The sequence below is a fragment of the Mastigoproctus giganteus genome, chromosome 4 (genome assembly GCF_048544385.1).
Source record: "Mastigoproctus giganteus isolate SK-2022 chromosome 4, ASM4854438v1, whole genome shotgun sequence".
Taxonomy (NCBI): domain Eukaryota; kingdom Metazoa; phylum Arthropoda; class Arachnida; order Uropygi; family Thelyphonidae; genus Mastigoproctus; species Mastigoproctus giganteus.
Window position 1 is genome coordinate 47120293 of NC_143578.1, and position 25673 is coordinate 47145965.

At 39.6% G+C, this 25673-nt stretch overlaps 1 protein-coding gene across 4 annotated transcripts in view; it reads right to left on the reverse strand.

The window, feature by feature from the left end:
• Positions 1 to 25673, reverse strand: part of LOC150086693 (protein turtle-like) — a 1103226-nt gene that overhangs the window by 647221 nt on the left and 430332 nt on the right. For all 4 annotated transcript variants that reach the window (XM_090372696.1, XM_090372694.1, XM_090372697.1 and 1 more), the window contains one exon: positions 19111 to 19264. In XM_090372696.1, the coding sequence (XP_090228822.1) occupies positions 19111 to 19264 (154 nt within the window). The remainder of the gene's footprint in view (positions 1 to 19110; positions 19265 to 25673) is intronic.

The following is a 25673-nucleotide window of genomic DNA, read 5'->3' on the forward strand; positions in this document are numbered from 1 at the left end:
CCATTAAAGTCTCCTAATAGGCAAACTGGTGACGGTAATTGCAAAACAAGGTTTTCTAGTTCATGAATCGTACATTTCTGATTGGGAGGGAGATATATTGAAACGATCGTGAAAGAAATGCCAATCATTACACGAGCCGGAACAGCTTCTAAGGCAGTTTGAAGAGGAATTTGTTTACAAGGAACCCTTGAGTCTATGAGTATGGCCACTCCACCATGAGCACTGTTTGTCCTGTCTTGTCGAAAAAGAGTGTAATATTTAACTGACACGGACACTTGTGGTGTTAGATTTGTTTCTTGTAGGCATATGCTCACAGGATGATAACGATCAATTAGTTCATATATATCGTCTATGTTGCTACGAAAGCCTCTGCAATTCCATTGATTTATGTTGTTCATTGTGTTTGTTTTGAATTAGAAGTTGAATCTGTCTTTTTTAATGTTGCTCTGCTTGTGACGGTCAATTTTTATTTTGTCCTTTTTTTGAAAAGAATGGACGTGTGTCTATGTCGTTTTCTGCATGAAGATCTAGAATGGGTTCATTACAAGTATTGTTTTCTGCAATATCCATAGCTGTGTTATCAGATAATTTCTTTCTAACATGAACTGAATTTTCCTTCTGATCTGCAGTAACTGGATCTAATTTAGCAGTAGATGGTATCGAGATCGGGGTATTCTTTGTGCTATCTACTGTTTGGTGTTTTGTAGACTGTGATGCAGGTGATAGCAATGATCGAGCCCAATCAGAAATTGACACTTTTGGTGGGACTGATATATCTGTTTGCGTTGAAACTGTTTGTTGTCTTTTGGATGCTTCAGCATATGTACGCTTAGGCATGTTTTGTAGTAGGTTCTTTCTGGCTTCAGGGTATGTGACCTTGTTCTCCACTTTGTATTTTTGGATTTTTTTCTCCAGCTTCCATTGCTCACAGGATCTAGAAAAAGCTGAATGGTTGCCTTTGCAGTTTGGACACCGTGATGATTCAGCATTACAATCAGTATGGGCATGTTCTTTTGATCCGCAGTTTGAGCAAACTGAATCTCCTCGGCAGACAGTTTGGGAATGTCCAAACTTCTGACACTTGTAGCATCGAATAGGATTGGGTATATAAGGACGGATGCGACAGTTTAAGTATCCTGCTTTTACTGATGAAGGAAGGTTCGGTGTAGAAAAAGTGAGAATGATGCTACAAGTAGGAACAAATTCTCCATCTTTCTTCATTATTCGTCTTGCTTCAGTAACTTTCTGGTCTTGGAGTTCTTGAACAATTTCCTCCTCTTTGACGTTCAACAGATCCCATTCGGAAATTACTCCTTTGGAGCTATTCAGGGTAGCATGAGGAGATACTTTAGCAGGAACTCCACCAAACGATGTAAGTTTCAGAAGGGACTCAGAATGTTTACGATTGGTGGTTTCGACTAATAGGTCGCCAGACTTCAGTCTTCTTACCATTTTTGGTGATCCGGCTACACTTTCTAGACATTTTGTATATAAAAAGGAGACAAAGTACCCAAAGACTGGTTCGTTAGGGAATGCAGTATGAGGAAAGATGGATATTCCATTTGAGGTACATCTGTTTTCATCCTCTTCCGTGTTTGATAGTCAGAGTCAGTTTGTTGCAAATCCAAAGAAGCAGGATTTACAGTCTTGAGAGGTGGAAAATTTTTGGTTTCCATAATTGCTCCTTTTGGCCCCGGAAGGATAACTTTTCCTTCCAGTTTCCGGCCCCGCCACGGGGAGGCAGGAGCAGTGCCACGAGGTGACCAAGCGGCTGTTAGTTGTGTTAGTGAGATAAGAAAAAGAAACAGAAAGGTAACTTTCCTTTCTGGGCCTTTGCCTACTACTTGTAGTGCGAAAGAGCTACTCTAATAGAAAATGAGGAAAACGGTATTTAGAACGAAAAAGAATCTATATCTGGCAAAAGCTCTTTAGGAGGATCGCTTTAACGAACGCACTGAAATCGCTTGGCCACGGAACGCTTGGCATCCGGAGCCAACCAATTCGGCTTCAGACGGGGAACCTCCGCCGTGGACGCCTTAACTCACCTCCTGACCAAAGTAAACAAGGGGACAAGGGACAAGGTATTCTTGTATTGATTGCGGCCTCCAGGGTTACCCCTATATACCGCTGTAGCATCTGTAGGTTATTTATAGCCGGAAAGTGTGTGTAAGTGTGTGTGTGTAAGTATATATGTGTGTTGTGATGGTTGTTGTTTGCCGGCCCTGGAGTCTTAGCAGCCGGGAGGCAGGGAGCAAGCTACCTGCGTTCCGACTCCCGTCCCTAGCCACGCGGAGGCGCTCCAGGAACTATCTAAATTACACTTAGTGGGATTCCAACAAGTGGAATCCCGGTTTGACCAAAGTAAACAGATGCGATACAAAGTACTTCCTAGTGATAGCCGTGGACTTCGCTGGGGCGTTCGACTCACTTTGGTGGCCAAGCGTCCTGCCGAGGCTGCGCGAATCTAACATGCCGGAAACCTCTATAACACCATCAAAAGTTACCTAAGCAACAGAACCATCAAAGTCACCGCCCCCTATGGCACACTCTCCAGACATGTCCATTGGGGCTGCCCTCAAAGTTCGGTCCTTGGCCCACTACTGTTGAATATTGTCTTGGACACCTTTCTTAACATCGATCTCAATGAAGTACAATCTCAGGCATTCGCGGACGACCTCATTCTGACGATACAGGCAAACTCAAGAACCGCGTTAGAGGTCCTCGCAAATCGGGCCCTGACCACTCTCCAAGAATGGGCAAACCGAAATCAACTCAAAATATCTCCCACAAAAACAAACTCCATCCTACTAAAGGGACGCCTTGATCTTAGGCGGCCTCCGCAAATAAAAATTGGACAGGAAACAATCAAATCCTCCAACCAACTGAAATACCTAGGCGTGATACTGGACCAAAACCTGTCATTTCAGGACCATTTGAAATATCTCCGTAAAAAAATAAGACGCTACGCAGCCATGGTTGCCAGAGTCACGCGTAAAGATGGGGCTTGAAAAAGCGAGTCCTCAAACTGTTCTACAAAGCTATCTTCACTCCGATCGTCACCTACCCATCCGGCGCATGGTTTCAAAAAACTACAACAGCAGTAAACAGACGTTTACGGACCAAATTCACAGATCCATCCTCCTAACCATCACTCGCGCTTGCCGCACGGTGAGCACCCACGCCCTGCAAGTGCTCGCAGGCACTCTCCCGCTGGACTTAGAAATCATACAACGCGGCCTACTATACTACCTAGATTTTTTTTTTTTTTTTTCATCACAGGGAATTTATTTTATTTTTCTTATTTTATTTAATTATTTATTTTATTTATTTATTATTTTTTATTTATTTATTTTTTTTTTAAATTTTTTATTTATTTATTTATTATTATTATTATTATTATTTTTTTTTTTTTTTTGCACCACGGGAAATACATTTTGTTTCTAATTTTAGTTTAATTTTTATTTTATTTATTTATTTATTTATTATTATTTTTTTTCCCCTCTCTGGAGTTGGCCCCCAGAGAAATCTGGCCCACCTTTTGGCAACATCAGGTGGTTCAGAGTCTCGTATCGAGACAGTACGTGCTCCATTGGGACTGGCCCACCTTCCCGTGGTGTGGACGAGTACCCAGAATCATCTGTCCAGGTGACTGATGCTTCTGGGTAGCCAAGCGGTCAGAACATAACAACAGAACACACACATAATACACACAAACCGACGTCACACACATCTGGCCCATTTGTAGTGATACTGTTCTTCACAGAGATACGAGGCGGAGTTGAACTCACGTTCTAGGAGCCGCCCTTTACAAAAACACATGTCCACATGTATACTACCTAGACAAAGGCACCCCACAGACTTTTCTGGGGTTCACTATTGACCTAACCAGCAACAGAAATGTGGAAAAGAAGAGGATACAAACTCACCTGCAGCAGGCATGGCAGGAAAGGTGGTGCAACTCTCAAAAGAGAGAGATCACAAAGAAATTTCTACCCAATATTGAACAAAACTACCCAACCTAACCCAACTGGTTCTCCCCAGGTCTACAAGCAACGTACCTCTTAACTGGACAAGGAGCGATTAATGCCAAACTGCCTCTACTTGGGATTCAGGTTGATCCAACTTGCACTTTCGGGGGGGCTGGAGAGCTGGCAGCGCCTAATGTATGACTGCAGGCTCTATGAAGACCTACGTGGTGTTTTACTCACCAGAATCCACTACTTTCCACAGGGACAAGAACATCACCTCCTAGACACGAAGGAGGAGTATCAAGCCTTCTCGGATTACGCACAGGCACTGTTCACGAGGAGGAGGACGAGGAGAAACCAAATGGCCGCAGCCCACACCCCACTACCATTATAACCAAAGAACATCTGTTCTTCAGCTCACCGGGCTCCCTTGCCTGGTGCCTTTCCACCCCCTCCCCTGCGCCGGTGGTGGGACGGTCCCCCCCGGCGCCCCCTACTTTCTCCTGGTGAGGCATGGGCCTGCCTCACTGACTTCTGGGGTTGCCTACTTTATCATCCCCATATTTCTGCCTTAACTCCCCCAGCCTTCAGTCTCCCACCCACTCTATCTTTATGCTAGCGAATGTCCCACACACAAAAACTTAATTATGTCAAAATTCCCGTTCGCCCATTCTTTCGGCCTTTATTATGCAAGCATTATCCCCCTCACCTAACGATCATCAAACCGATGATGATGGATATATGTATCTGTCTATACGTACGTGCATATAAAAGAGCGAGCGCGTTTTTTTTTTTTTTTAGGTCCTAGCCTCTGAAATCTCAGGAAATTAGGTGGCAGGACCTGCCAGAGTGAAACTAAAACTACTGGGTTCCTGGTCTGCCTCCACGGGGCGAAGGTGGGGCAACGTTGGGCCTCAGCAGGGGTCCAGCGGCTAAACGACCAGATGAACAACGGTACACGACATCATACAGATACAAAGCCCACACACTTTTAAATCTCTGGCATTTCCCAGTGAACTGGTACACCCACAATGAAAGCAACACGGAGATGGGGGGAACCCTGGTGCCGTCTGACACTAAATACACCTTACACCTAAAATGCCACCTTGCGGCACACCTGCATTGATGGATCGGGTATAGGAGAGGTTGCGATGAGTGAGGTAAACTGTTCTATTCCAGAGGAGTGAGTGCAGAAAAGCGAAAACGTCACCGTTTATCCAGAAGTAATTGGTTAGGAGATTCAGAAGGGCTGAGATGTTCAGGCTATCAAAGGCAGCTTCGATATCGCCATAAACAACCGCAATTTTTGATCTGGCCTCAAATGCATTTAGAATTGCCGTTTGGACTGCCAGAAGGTTGGAGACAGTTGATCTATTAGGGAGAACATAATGGAGTTGCTTTGGTGGTTGTGGAAGAAGATGACGTGTTATATGCGGAAGAAGGACTTTTTCCAGTAGCTTTAGGAGCGTGGATACAGTGGATATCGGTCTATAGTGCTTCGGCTGGCTTGGTAGTTGAACTTTAGGTAGTGGGGCGAGAGCGTATTTGCTCCAGGATGCAGGGGAGGGGAACAAATTAATAAATAAATAATGGAACGCGAAGCGTCTACGAAGAACCGTAAGAACAAAAAATAAAATAATAATAATAACAACTAGGGCGCTCCACCCCCTGCTCACTCGGTTCCATCAACGCTTCTCCGTCGTCATAAATATAGACTTGGCCGAATTGTGGAACGTCTCTAAAGGACATTAAACTCGCTGTTCCTTTCACCATGGCACCTCCCGTATTCGCATCGTATAAGGACCGCCGCCACCTTGAAAGTCCGTGTTTTCGGCATTAAAAGACGGGAAGGTATAAAGATTGTTGTAGACTCGAAAAGTGTAAAGATTGTTGTAGATTCAAACGTTTTCTCGGAAGTGTCTCCCCTTTTCCGTGTTGTCAAACAACAAAGTCTTTAAAGCGTCTGGATAGGTATCTGCCGTTGGGAAACATACCTTCCCTCCATGACAACACGAATGTGCGGCTCTTCTGAGTTCGCCGTGAAAAGATAATTGAACACAATGCTGACTTGAATTTACCCTATCACCTAAATAGCAATATGATTTACAGTAACCACTGCTAATCATAGATTAACAGTATCCACAGGCAGAGGTGAAAGTGATTCTTGCATTGCTTCTATTGGAATGAGCAGCAGCCTGGAAAACAAGATGCAGGGTATTTCAGAGACTGCTGGGAGTCATTGCGGATCAAGTAAACACATAGGTTGTGTTAGGGTAGCTAAGAATAGGAACAGGTGCATGTATACTTACATGTACACCAATGCTAGGAGTTTGGTAAATAAATTTGATGAATTTGAGGCATCGCTCAAAACATCAAAGGGAGATATCGTTGGGATATCAGAGACGTGGTGTCACACAGATATAAGGAATGCAAAACTGGAATTTGGGGAGTACAATGTGTCCAGGAAGGATAGACAGGATAGGAGGGGAGGACGGGTTATGCTATTAGTCAAGAAACACATAAAATCCAAGGAAGTGAAGCTAGTCGACATCGCTGAATAGTGCAGTGTCCAATCAGTTTGATGTGACATAAGCATTGGAAGATCAAAATTGAGAGTGAGTGTGTTATAGGCCTAATGACTCTGATGAGTATAATAAGAAACTTGTACACGGAAATTGAGTGGGCCAGTAAATCAGAGAGTGTCTTAAAATGGGGGATTTTAATTTCCCAGATATTGACTGGAATTTCTGGGTTGGTCATTAACACACCAGCAAGCCTTTTGTGGATTTATTGGATGATTGTTTTCTACATCAGCATGTTCGGTAGGCAATTAGAGGGAGTCTTACTCTTGATCTGATTATCAGTAGTGATTCTTCATGCAGTAAGAATCTGCAGATACAGGAAACACTAGGTGGCAGTGATCACAGTTTTCAAGTGGGATTTACTCAAAGAGGTAACTACCATTAGGGGTAGAGGGAAGGGTTTTTGCTTTCATAAAGGCGACTACGGTGGTCTGAGACAGTATTTAAATTCTATACTGTAGGACCAACTGATGATGTTACCAACATCATCAGTTGAAAATGGGACGCATTCAAAGAACTTATCTTGGAAGTTACTAAGCTTTACAGACCAACTAAGAAATATTGTTCAAGGTTTAGGCCTAAATGGATGTCAGATGAACTAATGAGACATATGGCAGGGAAGAAAAATGCATGGGATTCATATAAATTATTGGGTGACATGGAAGCTTATAATAGATATAAGCTGGTCTGTAACCAAGTCACCAAGATTAGGCAGGCAAAGGCAGATTATGAGAAATCCTTGGAAAAAGATGCAAAGAAAAACAACAAAGAGTTCTTTACCTATGTAAACTCTAGAAGGAAAGGGATGAATCAGATTGGTCCACTAGATATTGATGGTTCAACTGTTGATGATCCTGCTCAGGTGGCTAACAAACTAAATGAGTATTTTGCATCTTCATTCACCCATGAGGAGTTATTCAGAGAGGAGAATGCCAGAGGTGAGTTAAACTCTGCCAGTGAGCCAAATGATTTTGTAATAACTGAGAGGAAAGTGGAGGAGAAATTGTTGAAGATAAACATAAAACAGGCACCCGGGGTGGATGGGATCACTCCAGTTATATTAAAGGAGGCAGCAAAAGAAGTAAGCAAACCCTTAGCCATAATAATGAGAGCTTCTTTGGACTCAGGGGAGGTATCCATGGACTGGAGGTGTGCAAATGTGACCACAATTCACAAAGGAGGATCAAAGGGGGCGACACAAGTAATTATAGACCTGTTAGTTTACCTTATGTTCCAGGAACCTTAATGGAGGCACTGGTTAAAGAAGCACTGCAGGATCATCTAGACAAGACTTCAGTTATAGCTCGAACACAGCATGGTTTTGTTAATGGAAAGTCTTGCCTAACCAATTTGATTGGATTCTATGATGTGGTTACAAAGGAACTGGATGTAGGGAATAACTTTGATATTATATATTTGGATCTTACAAAGGCTTTTGATACTGTTGCACATGGAAGACTGCTGAACAAATTGGAGCAGTGTGGCATTGGAGGGAAATTGCTGCTATTGATAAAGGGATGGTTGAGTGGGAGAAGACAGAGAGTGGTAATCAATGGACACTGCTCATCGTGGACTAATGTTATTAGTGGAGTCCCTCAGGGTTCAGTGTTGGGTCCACTGTTGTTTTCTGTATTTATAAATGATATTGATGATGGAAAACAAGCTTAATGTCCAAGTTTGCAGACGATACGAAGGTTTGCAGGGTTCTTAAGGACACTAATGACAATACGCTGCTGCAACAGGATCTAGAAAATTTGAGCAGATGTGCTAAGAGGTGGCAAATTAAGTTTAACATTGACAAATGTAAAGTACTACACTGACAGTGGTAGAGAACGAAAAGGACCTGTGGGGTAATTGTGTAGGCAGATATGAAGTTTTCTGAGCAGTGCTGACGGCTGCAAGGGTAGCTCATAGTGTCTTGTCAATGATATACAGGAATTTTTTTTAGCAGGGATAAGGAGGTGATTATCCCCTTGTATAAGGCAATGGTCAGGCCAGACCCTGAGTACTGTATACAGGTCTGGAGGCCTCATTTTAAGAAGGATGTAGAGCTGTTGGAACGAGTACAGAGAGGGGCAACAAGATTAGTGAATGGAAGAAAGGGTTGCTCCTACGAAGAAAGGTTTAAGTTTTGCAAATTACAGTGTCTGGAGACTAGGCACCTGAGAGGTGATCTGATTGACGTGTATAAAGCCTTGAATGGCTTGAGCATGCTCAATGCTGATGAGATTCTTCCTCTTGCTGAGAATAATCTCCTGACAAGGCATAAATTCAAATTGAGGAAAGACAGGTGTAGGATAGATGTGCGGAAGTTTGCCTTTAGCCAGCGGGTAGTTGTTTGGTGGAACAGACTTCCATCCTTTGTTGTGGAAGTTGAAAGCCTAAATAAATTTAAGGCTAAGCTGGAAAGGTATTTGGAACGAACGGAGGGGTGAAATGGGAGCGGTTTTTTTTTTTTTTTTTTTTTTGGCTGATGCTGCATAAGCTTGCTTTCTTGCATCATATGCCCCTGCTGATGCTAATGCTAACTGTAATGCCAGGATCTAAACAGTTCGATAAGCTTTAATGATGGCTGAGAGATACAACCTTTCTAAGGAACCTAATTTGTTTGCAAAAGTGGATAGCTTCGCCGGTGATACAACAGATATGCAAAGTAATCATCTGGATTCTCTGATCGACTTCTTGATATTTGTGATTCAAGAATTGCTGAGGTTTAATATAAAGGGTCGAAATGAGATTCCAATTTAACGTTTAGTGGTTAGTTTACTTAATCAGCAAATTCTCTTCTCTGCGAAATGCTACTTTTTTATTAATATTTCCCATTCATATCACTTTCTTCAATCTTTCTGTGAAAAAAAAAAAAAAAAAGCAATAGTCAGAGAGAGAAATAACCGCCTATGCCTGGATTTGATAAAACACACAAAACATTCATGAAAATTTTATGTTACACTCCGGGTTCAATTGCTATCGTTGTGCTCATAAAGTCCTGATTTACAATGTCAGTGAGTCATTTGTGCAAACGCATCAATTTCTTAACTTAATTAAGTTAACTTAATTTTGAATTTAAAAATTAACATGCTAAATTCTGGTGAATATCATAAACTTGATTCAGGTTTATACATAACAGGTAACACAAAATAAAACACTCGCGGGTAGCAACTGAATAACTAACGATTTTAATACCAGTTGGCATTTTTCTAGAAATTCTCGCAGTTTTTAACAATTTTCGTACTAACATATATAAAGAACTATGTCCTCAGTTATAAAAATACCACAAAAATTCTCTGAAAAAATTATTGTGCCTGTATTCATGCGCCGTTTGAGAAAGACAGTTTCGCCTCCAAAAAGGCTTTTATTTTACTTTTAAAACAGATCCTAAGATATGAAAATAATCGTAATAATTCTACTCCAGTTATTTTTTTACGGTATTTTCCCCGTCATTTTACGACGTGTTATAAGATAGTTTTTTTTTTTTTTTACTTTATTTATTAATGGACACATTAAATGTAATTTGGAAAAAGCTATTAGCAGATCTTGAAATGGTTCGATCCGAGAAGTAAATTTTATTGTATACTTGAATTTTATTTAATAAAAGTCACTTACCGTTTCGAAGGCTTGAGTCTCAATTTTTCGAAACTTATCTTCTGTGGTTCCAAAGCCATCAAACACTATTTTGTGGTGCTCTCGGGGTTATTAAGTTTGGCTACTCTTGATATATAGTAATTTTACACTGCATGTATCCTAAGATCTTTTTACCTGTTTAAGGCAAAAAGAGCTTTACACATACACGATCCTACAACAAGCAAAAAAACCCTATGATTTCAAGGAGAAAAGTCATGCGATCCTGGCTGAAGGCCCACCACTACCGCACAACAAAAAAAAAAAAAAAAAAAAAAAAAAAGAAAGGTTTCATCCATTAAGCTAGGCATTTAAGCATAGGACTTTTCATCACAATGTGGAAGTGTATAAGAACAGTGCTACTGCCACTAAGGCTTGACTGTGGTCTATTGTTACGAGTATTATAGATGTCCGCGGTCGCACACGTTTTTGTAATTCGAGGGATCTTGTGGGAGTGTGAGTCAAATAACTCAGCTATGATGGGAAAAAATCCCATAAAAGCTTTTCCTATTTCGAAGGGAAGTAATACTTAACTTCAACCAACCAAGGGAACTGAACCCGGGTCTTTCCACACAGTGTGAGGGAAAGCAGAGATGCTATCCATCGAGAACTTGTTTTATGGGCAAACACTGGTTCGAAAGTGCTGCAAATGATGCTTCAAAATCTTATATTAATCAGAACAAAAAGACAATATCGAGGGCTTAGTGTCAGACAACGTTCACTACAAAATTACATTTTTGTTTTGAGGCAACTTTAGTTTAACTTTATAAAAATAACAATGCATATAATGTCATAGAAATGTATTTCTCTAGTAGTTTACAAGTTATCTTGGGATATAAACACATTTCCGGTAAACCAAAAAAATGATAAATTACTTGTTCTTGGTTAATTACAAAAACGTTTACTACAAAATGATTTTGTAGTTAACGTTTTCTGATACTAAACTCTCGATATAAGCGCATATGTGGCCCTTGTTTACAATGTAAGCGAATGCGTTACTGACGTCATTATGTTTATAAAAAATATTTCATATTTTTCCATACACGCCATCCTACATTAAATGAAAAATTATCCAGTTAGGAAAAAAGAAAATTTTAATATCAAGTATGATCCTAATTGACGGCTATATGTGTGTGTGTGTGTGTGTGTGTGTGTGTGTGTGTGTGTGTGTGTGTGTGTGTGTACGCCTATCACACCTCTTGTGAGGATATATAGGTTCTTTTCCTGTCCCATCAGTTTCATTCCTATCACTGAATGTGCATACCAGTTATATCCTACACTTAATTTATGTGGGAGAAGGTAACTGAATGAGGACTTTAAAATAAAATAAAATTATGTTTACTTAACGTATATAAAACTGACAGTGTTATTTTTTTCTTCATTTTTGCATAAAATGTATATTTTACAATTCATTTTATGCTTATCTGCATCCCGGTAATCAACCAATTTAACTATCAGCGTAAGCGGAATATAAAATGTACCTATAAAATCTTGCTTTATCGGACTATATAATTGAGTAAAGCCTGTTGCAAAATCTTATTATCTGTTAAACTCACAACAAAACCTACATAGCCGGTGAAATTGTTAGAATTTATGATGGTAGCGAAAATATTTTAACTGATGATAAATACCATCAATTATGTCACTGATTATGTCGCAGGGGTGTATTCACGGGGGAGCAGATGAGGCATATGTCCCCCTTAACCACGCGTATAAGTCGTTATAAGTGTCTCCCCCACGACGATACCTGGATACACTACTAATTCGGTGGATGGATACGTATCCTGGTGTCGCAATAATGACAACCGAGTTATGAGTATAACTCCACGATATGAGAGACCAGATGGTGTATAATAGTTTAAACTGAGAGTTTGGTAGGGCTACAGCCTCAACTTACGTAAAGATTTCACTTAACGAAAAGATTAAGAGCAATTGCATCATGTTTTTTCGTAAGTGAATTACCAAATTGGTAAAATGGCATCGTTTTTATCATATCTCATATTGTGAATACCTTCACAATGAGTTGCCTGATATTGCACTACCAGGTAACTGGTAAAATGATAAAATGGAGATAGGTCAAATACCTGAAACGGCCGTCTGGGTAGTGGTATCCACCAAAGAATAAGTAACAATAGTCTTCATTGGTGAAGGGTTACTTATTCAAGGTAATGCAATACCGGGCAACTCGTTGTGAAGGTATTCACAATATGAGATATGATAAAAACGATCCCATTTTACCAATTTGGTAATTCACTTACGAAAAAACATGACGAAATTGCACTAACCTTTTCGTTATTTAACATATTTTAATACTATATACTCCAGTTACTCAAAGAATATTCATACTTTTATTACACTGCTCGATCCTGTCTTTTACATTTTATCGGTGGCTACGTACTTGGTTCAACTTATGCATTTCTGATATTAATACTTAATAAGAAATTTCTGTATTGGAGCTTAAGTAGAAAATGAACTAGAGAAGGTCATAAGGACCATCATAAGTAGAGTTCACTTTATATGGCTGTCTGAATAAATTAGTTCCATGATTTCCTTAATATAAACTGCAATACTATTTGCCGCACGGTTTCTGAGATATACAATCCTGCATGAAGGAATTTTCAACTTGATCACTTTTTAGCTATCTCAACATTAGTCTTTTCATGGCATTTATGTTTCATCTCCGACTATTTTCGTTGTTCATAATGTTCGGTCATGGGTGTTGTCATTGAATCATTGCCAATTTTTTCCTCATTTCTTTACTGACGTTCAGTTCTTTTTCTCTTGGCTATTGCAATTTAAAACGCGACTTGTAGAGAATTTCACAGATATGAGTTTTCTTAGAGTTATAGCGAATCTTAAAATGTAGATTCTCTTCCTAATGCTGCCTAAACTGTTTCAAGGATAAAACAAAATCACAAGTTCTGAAGGTAAAAAAAAAGAAAAAAATCTATTACAGACACAAGACGATACTAAAATTATCGTCTTCAATAAGGTAAGAATAGCCATGAAATATTAATCACCAGGCAAGCGCTACAGAAGAACCTGACAGTACGTTCAGAGAATTAATCACATCTCATTCTAGGCTTTCACAGGCCACTGCGCAAAGGCGAAACTTATTCTTGATAACAAAATGCACAGACAATGCAAGCTCTTCCGATTACATTACTCATCATGTGAATAATATATGGGTCATCGCAGCAGAAAATATACTGTAAATTTACTAAGAGTATTACATTGTCTCTTTTAATGAAAGCGATCGAAACTGTTCATCGAAATTAAAGAAATGTTTCCGTCAGCAATTTAAGCCAGAATAAACAAAATAAACATAATAACACCTTGCATTTTAACCTCCATTTCATTTCTTTATCATTATTTATGTACGATTAAATTTCACGGCATCGAATTTTTAAATTATTGAAACCATTAGATCATCCAAAGATAAAATTATACTCCAAGTAACAGTGTTCAGCAGAATAAAATGAAACAGAAATTAATATATAAACCGGAAGTACATATACAGTAAACATCTGTCGCAGTGGTAAATGAGTCATTTTGTTATACCGAAATTTCGAATTAATGAATATCTCTTTAAATTATTTCAAAAGAACCATTCACGTCATTCAGCCGGACTTTTTTTTTTTTAATTTCTCTTTAAAACAAGTGATAAATAAAAGAGCAAAATATGTGCTACAAAGGCAAGAATGTTGGTTTGGTTTGAAAGTACAGTACTTATGTATTTATAAGAAATACAAGTATTTGTTGCATCTTTAACAACTTTTGATTTTTCTTTAATCGAATGCTCACAGAGCCATATTTACAATATGTGCAATTCTTGCTTTTATATTTTAGCATTAAATCAGCTCACACACCAACCAAAAATTGCAAAAGGCTCATGGGGTCGACTTTTACTCAGCGTGGTCTGTGGTTATTAAGAGGAGAGACTATTTTTACAGGGATAGGATATATTCAAATAGAAAGGATGCAAGAATACTCGTTGATGCTATCGAGACACTGTTAGGTGAGTCGAAAAATTGCTAGCTTAGGGGGTGGAGAGATACACAGACTAATACATTAACTAGAGCCGTAGACAGAAGTGAAAATGATTCTTGCGCTGCTTCTACTGGAACAGGCAACAGCCTGGAAAGGAAGGTGACGGGGATTTAAAGCCCTGCTGTTGGGTCATCATGGAACATGTAAATACATCGGCTATGTTGGGGGCAACTAAGAGTAAGAACAGGTGCATGTATACTTGAATGTACACTAATGCTAGGAGCATAATAAATAAATTGGATGAATATCAAATACAGATTAAGTCATCATATACAGACAATGTAGGGATATCTGAGACATGGTGTCACTCAGACATAAGCAATGCTGAATTTGAATATGGGGAGTACAATGCATATAAGGGCAGACAGGATAGAAGGGGGAGGAGTTATGCTCTTAATTAAGAAGCTCATAAAATCAAAGGCAGTGCATTCGGTTAACATAGGTGGCCAGTGTAATGTTAAATCAGTTTGGTGTAACATAAGCACTGGGATAACAAAAACGAGAGTAGGAGTGTATTATAGGCCAAATGACTGTGATGCGTACTACAAACAACTGTACAGAGAAACAGAGTGGGCCAGTAAATCAGAATGTCTCATAATGGGGGATATTAACTTTTCAGATATTGATTGGAACTGTGGGTTGGTCACTCATCCACTAGCAAGACTTTTGTGGATTTATTGTATGATTGTTTATTACAGCAGCATGCTAGAGAGGCAACATGGGGAATATACTCTTAATCTGATTATCAGCAGCTTCATTCATTAAGAATCTGCAGGTAAAAGATCCTCTGAGTGGCAGTGATCACAGTGTACTGATGTGGAATGTATTTAAAGACATAACTGCTGCCAAGGCTAAAGGGAAGGGCTTTTGTTTTCGTAAGGGTAACTACAGTGGTCCAAGACAGTTTTTAAATTCTATACAGTGGGACCATCTGATGAAGTTACCGAAAGCAAATTCTAAACTGGAAGCATTCGGGGAAGTAATTGCAGAAACTACTAGGCTTTTCAAACCAGCTAAAAATATCGTTTCGGGCTTAGACCTAAATGGATGTTAGATGAGCTGACGAGATTTGTGGCAAAGAAAAAAAATGCATGGAATGCATATAAATTATCAGGTGACACAGAAGCCTATGGTAGATATAAAGTAATCTGTAATCAAGTCACAAAGGAGGTTAGGCAAGCTACGGCAGATTACGAGAACTCTCTGGCAAAGAATGCTAAGATAAGCAGCAAAGACTTCTTTACTTACATTAACAGAAGGAAGGGGTTGGATCACTTGACGTCGATGGTTTAACTTAGTGGTTTTCCACCTTTTTTTAATAACCGCATCCCTAAGTAATTTATTTTATTTTGTGGCACTCCTCATGTTCACTGCTGCCATTAGACCATCAACATCCTTACAAACAGTGAGTTCACCTTCTGTTTGATAAAATTTATCATAGTCTTTATTTCGAGTACGAAATGTCGCTTTCACAGAATGATCTAGAAGATTGATCTGTTGTAACCTCGAGACCAAAAGCTCTGCCTTATTCTTCGGCAGTTCGAGATCCCTGATGAGACCATTAATCTCACTTTCTATGATCTTATGTGGTTCAGAAGGATAAAGGTTTGGATAAAATGGTGGATCCCTTGACGTAGACGGCTGCTGTACTTCTTCGTGTATATCAGGTTGATGTTCATCAGTGCCTTCATCTTCATCACAGTGACAGAAAAAAGGCCGGTCGGGTGGTTCAGGAATAGATAGTACTTCACCGTGAGGCACGGGACGAATTGCAGATGGTATATTTGGATACGTCACTGTCCACTTTTTTTTCATTGTTATCCCTTTTCTAATAGGAGGGACCATACAGAAGTTACAGTCTGTAACGTGATTTGTTGGCTCCCTCCATATCATGGGCACTGTGAAAAGCATAAAACGTCCCTTTCGATTCATCCATGTGTTGAGTTTTGATGAACAGGTAGTGCAGCACATATGTGGAGCCCAGTTCTTGTTCTGGTTGCCTACTTTACACCCAAAGTACAAGAAGTAGGCCTTTTTAATGGATCGAGTAAGGGATGGGACACTTCCTTGAAGCTAACGTGACTTCTCCACATATGTAACAGAAGTTATCCGGTCTATTCACACATTTACGGGGAATATTAATCTTACACGACACAAATACTGAGCAAAAAGTAGGAATCTCACAGAGAACAAATCACCCAGTATCTTACACGACACAAATACTGAGCAAAAAGTAGGAATCTCACAGAGAACAAATCACCCAGTATCTAGCCATATTCGACGATTACTGCAACAGGGTGGAATACGCATTTGAGGCGATAAAACTAATCACGTGATGCAGAGCGTGGCGACAGTTGCCGATCACTTGATAAGAGCGCGGAGGTACTGAGAGTGTAGTGTTGCCATTTTGCCGAGAGCAGTAGTTGATAATGTAGAGTAACTCGCTAATACGAAACCCCGACTGTAATTCGAAAACAACAGCTAATCGACAAATTTTAATGTGATTTTTGTGTTCTGCAGCATAAAATTAGTCAAGATTGGGTATTTTCGTTTTCGTAATATTTTACGTGTTGACCAGTCTAATAGGTAAAAAGGGTTTGGATTTTTCGAATTAGCACCGAAAGTACACCCAGAAACACTATGAAAATTGGAGATGTCAAAATATAGCGTGTGATTTATTCAGGAAAATAGTTCCTTGCTAGGTTACACAATCACTATCTTGCACATATTTTCATCTGCTATTTTTATTTATTTATTATTATTATTATTATTATTATTATTTTTTTTTTTGTAAATCAGTACCACAATGATGTGCAATTTTCTACAAATCTGTATATTCAGATTTATAGAAAATATAATAAGCAAATGTTTTCTTTGAATTAAATATTTAAATTAGCTATGAGTACATATTTTAAAAGCTGATAACATTCTATTCTAAAATATGGGTATGCCGTGGAAAGGGAAGAAACATAACATGCCGACATGAATTATTGGTACAATGTGAAAAGTACGGCCTAAACAGGTTTAGGGATGCTTGAACTTCTCTTCCCTCTTATATTAAATAACTTGTCGAGCAAAATAAAAAAATTCAAAGTTTGCTTAAAAGCTAGGGCCAATTCTAATACCTGACATTCATAACAGAGTTATATTGAAATAATAAATAAATAAACAATACCTATAATATTCCTGTTTTGTTTTAGGACCAAGAGGGATGTGAGGGTCACTTCGAACATACACTTTACTATTATGTGTTTAATAGGCAATTTCAACACCCGTCAATCGGTTGCTACTGCAACAGCATTTTCCAGGTGATTTTCATTTTACAAGCCCTTCATCCTTTGCGAATATAAGAGATCTGACTTAACTTAGTGGTATTCTAAAATCAAACTATACCAAATACAATTATTTTGCACATTTTTAAATCCATCCAATAGATTTTTTTCTATTAATCAGTATTCATAATTTATGGTACTAATTTAATTCACGTTACTCAAAAACTTTCCAGTTTAATGATGAGAGAAGCGGCAGGCAAGACAGTGCACTGAACTGAACCATTAAGATTAATTATGAGGGCATCACTGTACGAGAGAGAGAGAGAGAGAGAGAGAGAGATTCGTTTTGACCGAAGAATTGTTGTTGTAGTTTGGTTTTAGGACCATTAGCGACTAAGGCCATATTGCTCCGTACATGCTGTCTGTAAATTGTGTCGCTTTTCTGTTGTTGAACGAAAAACCGGAGTTTCCGGGAGGAAAAACCATACTTCCCTCGCCTGAGACCGATTAACTCAGCCACGTTGTGGAAAAGGCCCATAAAAATTTCTCACATCATTGACGGGACTCGAACTCAGGTCTATCCCAGCCGGTGTGGGGAGGACGGCGATTGTACCAACTGTGCTACCCAAGAGGGTGATCGAATTGCCACTATCACCAATATATAAAAGCCATTCTAAGGGCAAAGTTGGTAACTACCGATTGTCAATCTGACTTCAGTCGTAGGGAAAATCATGGAGACAATGACCAAAGTGCAATACAGAATCATTTAGATATAAATAGAATTCTCAAGGAAACATACCCCCCCGCCCCAAAAAAAAAACCCCATAACGATAGTAACCAAAGAGGCATTTCAGAACGTAAAACTCGTATCCTGACATGGTTGGGTACGTAGTCGACGACTGAATCGGGTTCCAATTTTGTCAGCAAAACACATGGTTCAGTTCCAATGGGCTCAGGAACTCCAACACTGGACAAGGAAGAAATGGAAAACTTTTCTGGTCTGATGAGCCCCGGTTCCTGTTGTTTTATGCTGATAGAGGTACTGGTATGGAGAGTGTTTCCGTGGCGCACGATATCAGTGGGAAAACATTTGCATGCCACAAGTTATCTGGAAATTGTTTCCGGACAGGTACATTTTTTAATATTGTATCGATCTAATCTACGGATGGATTATTCCAAAAGAATAATTCTCCATGTCTCAAGTCCACGTGAATAGTATAGCGCATACTGTGCATATTAAGCACCGTCCTCCCTTTTTTTTTTTTTTTTTTTTGGTTGCGTTAGTCGGCCTAGGGCGAGGGTGGCATGGTTTTTTCTCCCGAAAACTCGGGCTTTTCATCTAGTAAACAGAAAACCGACCACAGAACACACGCAATTTACAGACAATACACACGGAGCAATAAGGTCTTAGTCGCTGATGCTCCTAAAATCCTACAACAACAACAACAACAACAGTGATAATAAATAATACAAAAATGACATTATTTGAACAGCGTAACTGATGCCTGTTTCTAATGGATACAGTTTTTGGGAGGGATGTAAAATTATTACATATGTGCTATAGCATTAAATTATAATTTCTGTTTTCGATAACAGCCATCATTCAGAGTACGTACTTACCAGCAACGATGACTTTGCAAGTCGCAGTTACACTGCCTTCCCTATTTCTTGCCATACACACATAATCTCCAATATCTGTTTGTCGTAGGTTGCTGATCCTAAGTTCCGTTGGGAGAATCTGAATTGCACGATTTTCTTCTAAAGGCAAATTGTCCTTGAAAGGAAAAATTAATATAAAATAAATCGACATATATAAATCAGTTGTTATACAATATGTATTGTATAGTTATATATAACTATGTAACTCATTGAGCATTGTTTTTATTATAATAAAACTTAGGCAACGGTATACCCATTAACGGTATATGTACAAGAAATGACAAAAAGTTCGTTATGACTAAGCACAGATTTAGGCATAAGTCAAATGGGCCATCGCTACCCTCGTCTGAGACCGACTAATTCAGCCACGTTGTTGTTGTTGTTGTTCTGGAGGCTTAATGGCACATAAGCTGCTAAGGCTATAATGTGCCTATTCACTTATTATATTAAAACATGAGTTTTCCCTAAATCAAAAGAAAATCTGAAATCAAAAATAATTGAAAAGCCCAGTTTGCCTGAGAAAGTCAAAAAATTCAGAAATATTTGCCTTATCACCAATGAGATTTTCAAGAGTTATTGGTTTATGGAGATTAACCAGTGAGATCAAGGATGAAGTTCTGGCTTGTTTATAATAGGGGCAGCCAATAAGAATATGTTTTACTGTCAAATTATTAGAACAATGTGTACATTGTGGTGGATCATCTCCTGTGAGTAAATGAAGGTGGGTCAGATGGGTATGTCCTATTCTTGCCCTTGAAAGGACTACTTCTTCTTGTCTTGATGTACGGTTACTGGAGTGCCAGATTTTTGGATCATGTTTAAACTGAAAGAGTTTATTATTAGTCTGAGAGTGCCAGAGTGCTGTCCATTGTGATATGCAAGCAGCATGAACAGTTAGTGCATAATCTGATGCTGGAACAGGGATATTGGTTAAATCAAAAGTAGTTGGATTTTTTGCAGCTTTATCGGCCAGTTCATTGCCTAAAATACCAGAATGGGATGGAATCCAGCAAAAAGTGACCAGTTGGTTGCGTTCTTTAATTTGCAGTAATAAGCTTCTGATTTCATTAAGAATAGGGTGGACTTCATCTGAGGAATTACATAACGACATGATTGAGCTGAGGGAATCAGTGTAAATAACTGATTTGAAGGAACTGTCTGAACAGAGATTTTCTAAAGCTAGTTTGATTGCATATAATTCAGCAGAAAATATACTAAATTCTGATGGAAGGGAAACTGATACAGTTGTATTCGGAAACACTGCAGCTGCTCCAACATTTGAATTAGATTTAGAGCCATCTGTATAGATTGGGGAGAAGTCAGTATATCTTTGAGTGTGAACTGCATGAATTTGTTTGACATTTGATGCTTGCAAAGTATTCTTTCTCCATTGACAGAGGTAAGTGTCACAGGTTGGAAGAGGAGGAGGAGTCCATGGTGGCTGAGTACATGTGGCTACTTGTTGAACGGAATGGACGGAAATATTCCAAACTTGCTCCAATTCAAGAAGGCGAAGACCAGCTGGCTTTACTATGCTAGGTTTGTTTCTGTATAAGATTTCAAATGGTGGGTTGAAAATGTATGACTGAACGGGATGAGAGGCACAACTTTGTATCTTTACAGCATATTTGAGTAACAGTGTTTTCCTGCGTAAAGCTAGTGGGGGCTCGTGAGCATCAATGTAGAGACTATGTGCTGGCGACGTTCTGAATGCACCAATTGCAATTCTCAAAGCACTGTGTTGAATTGGATCAAGCCAGCGTAATACACTCTTTCTGGCAGAATCATAGACAGGAGCACCATAATCGAGACGGGATCTGATTAATGCCCTGTATAAACGAAGAAGCGAGGTACGATCTGCACCCCATGTTTGGGCAGATAAAGCTCTGAGTATGTTTAACTTTTTTAGACATGACGTCCGTACATTTTTAATATGGTCTAGGAAATTTAACTTGTTGTCAAGGATTAATCCAAGAAATCTGATGTTGCTGGTGACTGGGACAACGATGTTAGAAATTTGAAGTTCAGGATCTGGATGGAGTTTGCGTTGTCTACAGAAGTGGATGGCAACTGTTTTCTGCTGCGAGAGCCGATAGCCGTTGAGGCTTGCCCATTGTTGAATTTTATTAAGTGATATCTGAAGCTGTCTTTCAACAGACCTCATGTTTTGAGAATGACAGGAGATGGAAAGGTCATCTGCATAAAGGTAAGTCTCAACTGTATTTGGAAGCTGCTTAGTGATAGAATCTATTCTCAGAGCAAAAAGAGTGGCACTCAGTACTGATCCCTGTGGAACACCTTCTTCCTGGATGAAAGTTGTGGAAAGGGCATGTTGGTATCGAACTTGAAATGATCTAGTATGCAAGAAGTTCTCAATAAATATAGGGAGGTTGCCTCGTAGTCCTAGAAGGTAAAGATCACTAAGTATACCATACCGCCAAGTGGTATCAAAAGCCTTCTCAATGTCTATTGAAACCATTACTAGATGTTCATGTTTGACAAAAGCATTACGGATGGCAAATTCAGCCTTGACCATAAGATCTAGGCATGACCTGTTTTGACGAAAGCCATATTGACTATGGCTCATTAGCTGTTCCGACTCTATGATCCAGACGAGTCTTCTGTGGATAATTTTCTCAAGAATTTTGCTGAGGCAGCTTGAGAGAGATATGGGTCTATAGCTATTCGGGTTGGATGGATCTTTTCCAGGTTTCAGGAATGCCAAAACTGTACAGTGATGCCAAGAAGCTGGAAAAACATTTTCTAAAAATATGCGATTGTAAAAGACCAGGAGGCAGCGCAAAGCTTTGTCATCAAGATGTTGTAGCATGACATAATAAATCCCATCTGGCCCGGCAGCACCATTGCGGGCAGTTTTAATGACATGTAAAAGTTCAGAATATTGCAGAGGTTTGTTATATGGGAGAAGATGGGCAGTTTGAAAATGAACAGCATGCTTTTCTTCAGTGTTTTTAATTCTTTGGAATGAGGTAGGATAGGCTGTTGCTGCTGAAATTTCGGCAAAAGTATTTCCCAAAGCATTAGCTATATCTACTGGATTAGAGAGATCTTTCCCATTCCAAGAGAGGATTGGAGAAGGTATGGTAGGAAACTTACCAGACAGCTGTCTAATTTTTTTCCATATTATTTTGGAATCAGTATTTCTGTGAAAACTAGAGGCAAAACGGATCCAGGATTCTTTCTTTGCTTGCTTTTGTATGAAGCGTGCTTTTGCCCTTAATTTCTTATAGTTAATAAGATTGACTGTGCTCGGACATTGCCGAAACAAATTCCAAGCTTTATTTTTTGCTCTCTTTGCTGTGGTGCATTTGTCATTCCACCAGTAATTATGATGCTTTCGGCCCGGGGGATTTGATAGTGGTATTGTATTTTTAGCCACATTTAGAAGATGCGACGTGATGTAATCTGTGGCATCATCAATATGTTGGAGGCGGATTTTTTCCTCATCAAGGTCGATTGACGATTGAAATTTTGCCCAGTCTGCTCGGACAAATTTCCACTTTCTGCACGGTTGAATTGAAGGAGTCTTTGCTATCAGAAAGTTGCATACTATTGGAAAGTGGTCACTGCCCATGGGATCATTTATTACATTCCACTCTATGGTTGGGACTAGTACTGGTGAACAAATTGTGAGGTCTATTGCTGATGTGTGTCCTGCTGGGAGCTGTACGTGTGTCGGTGCACCAGTATTGAGTATATTGAAATTTAGTGCCTCTAAAAAGCTTTCAATTAGTCGGCCACGTCTATCCAATTTGGGAGAACCCCATAATGGGTGGTGCCCGTTAAAGTCCCCTAATATACAGAGAGGAGGAGGTATCTGTATAAACAGGTCTTCAAGATCTCTTAAAGAGTAAGAACGGTTTGGTGGTAGGTAGATTGAGATAAGTGTTATTGCATTATGGAGAGTTATGCGAACAGCAACAGCTTCTATTTCAGTTTGGATTGGGATATGTCTAGTTGGGATCTTCGAGTTTACTAGGATTGCTACCCCACCATGGGCAGCATTAGCGGTATTTCGATCTCTTCGATAAAGGCAATAGTTCTTTATCGAAGGAGAAATTTGCGAGGTCAGGTAAGTTTCCTGTAGACAGAAGGCAGCTGGAGAATATCGGTTAATTAAGTATTGAATATCGTCAGTGTTGCAACGAAAACCTCTGCAATTCCATTGTAAGATACTGTGGTTCATTTAGGTTTAGTTGAGGATGATTCATCAGACTGTTTTTTGTTTGAGCACTTTTTCCGGTCTTTTTTTGGGAAGCTGGGGCGCCCAGTATCCATAGTGTCATTTGCATGAAGTTCTAGTATGGGTTCCTCAAGATCTGAGTGTACATCTACTTCCATACTATTGGTGGATGATTCAGGTTTCTTGTTGTCTTTGGTAGTTTTTAATTTTTCTTTATCATGCGAGACTGTCCGAGTATCAGTTGGGATTGGAGTGTTGGTCGATTCACTGGTTTTAGTTTGATGTGTGTCTTTTCCTGAATTAGATAGTGTATTTTTAACCCAATTAGCCATAGATGTGCTGGGGGGTATTGATACATCTGTTTGTACTGCTGTTGAAATAAAGCTTCGAGTGTGAGACGCATATGAACGACTGGGCATGGTCAACATAACCTGTCTGCGTGCCTCAGGGTATGTGACTTTGTGTTCAATTTTATATTTTTGAATTTTCTTCCCTGTTTTCCACATTTCACAGGATTTTGAAAATGCTGGGTGACTTTCTTTGCAGTTAGGGCAAATGGGACTTGATGCTGAACAGTCTGCTTGTGTATGTTCCTTGGAACCACAAATAGGACAAATAGCTTCTCCTCTGCATGCTTGTTGGGAATGTCCATATTTTTGGCATTTAAAACAACGAATCGGGTTAGGAATATAAGCCCGAATTCGGCAGTTTAAATAGCCAGCTTTTACTGAGGATGGCAAATCTGGGGTACTGAAGGTTAAAATGATTGACCTAGTTGGGACGAGATTTCCATCTTTTTTGGTCATTATGCGTTTGGCGTTGGTTACTTTTTGATTACTCAGTTCTTTAACTAATTCCTCTTCTGATATTGTAAGTAGGTCCCATTCGGTTATAACGCCTTTCGAGGAATTTAAGGTGTTGTGGAGAGTAATAGATACTGGCAGGCCACCGAATGTCGTTGTTTTGAGCAGCCACTCGGAATGTTTGGAGTTGGCTGTTTCAATTAATAGGTCTCCAGATTGCAGTCGTTTAACCATTTTTGGTGTTCCAGCAATCGATTCCAGAAATCTTTGGATGACGAATGGTGATAATTTGCCGACAGGTTGGTTGGAGAGAGAGTGTATCACCAGAAAGTTTGGCATTTCATTGCACTGAACTTCTCTTCGGAGCCTTTTTGCTTGGTTCACGTCTTCATCATTAGGTTTGTCTAGCCTTGAGTTTGAAGGCTCTAGAGGTGGATATTCATTTTTATCCATCGTTGCTCCTTTTAGCCCTGGGGGATAACTTTTCCCCCAGATTACCGGCCCCGCCACGGGGAGGCAGGAGCAGTGCCGCTCGGAGGCCAAGCGGTTGAAGTGTTAGTTGGTTAATAGAACAAGAAATATAGGAAAAAGAAAGGTGTGTTTCCTTTCTGTGTTCTAACTTGTGGTTTTCAAGTATAGAACTAGTTATAAAAGAAAGGCTTTTGGTAGAAACGTAGGAACTTAAAAGGAAATAACTTCAATCACTTTAGAAGAGCGCTCTATATATCACCAGAATATCGCTTGGCCTCGAAATACGCTTGGCACCCGGGGCCCAGCCACGTTGTGAAAAAGGCCCATAAAAATTCCTCCCTTCATCAACGGGACTCGAACTCGGGTCTTTTCCACCCGGTGTAGAGAGGACGGTGATCCTATCAACTTAATGACTTAGTTTTTATTGTTGTTGTTGTTGTTGTTTGTAGTTTGTAGTTTTGTGGCGCAAAAGCTGCTTCGGCTATATTGCGCCTGTTCAAGTTTTGTTATTTTCAGTTATGTTAACATTAAGGTTGGAATATTAGATGCAATTGGTAAGGTTTATTAGACTGAGATATGTAAAGAGTTCCTTTACTTCTGAGTTTTCTCCCATAATGAGTTCAAGGCTTAATGGTTCATTTGCATGCGATTTGAAAGCTGATTGGCAGGCAATTTGGTAACGTGGACATTCCACGATGACGTGCTTCACTGTTAGTATGGTTAGACACTGAGGGTATTGTGGAGGATCATCTTTCATTAGGAGATAATATAAAGTGTGCTAAATGTGACTTGCTGCCGATTATGATCAGTTAGATCCATAGTTCCAGGTGAACCCTGGTTTGTTGAGTCCATTGCTGCTCCTTTTAGCCCTGAAAGGATTAATTTTTCTTTGAGGTTTCCGGTCCCGCCACGGGGAGGCAGGAGCAACCACCTAGTGACCAAGCGGCTGGAGAGTTAGTCTGTTAGCGAAAAAAATTAATAAATGTACTAAGAAAAGAAAGGTGGTTTTCTTTCCTGGGTTCTTACTTAAATCTGTTAAGGACAAA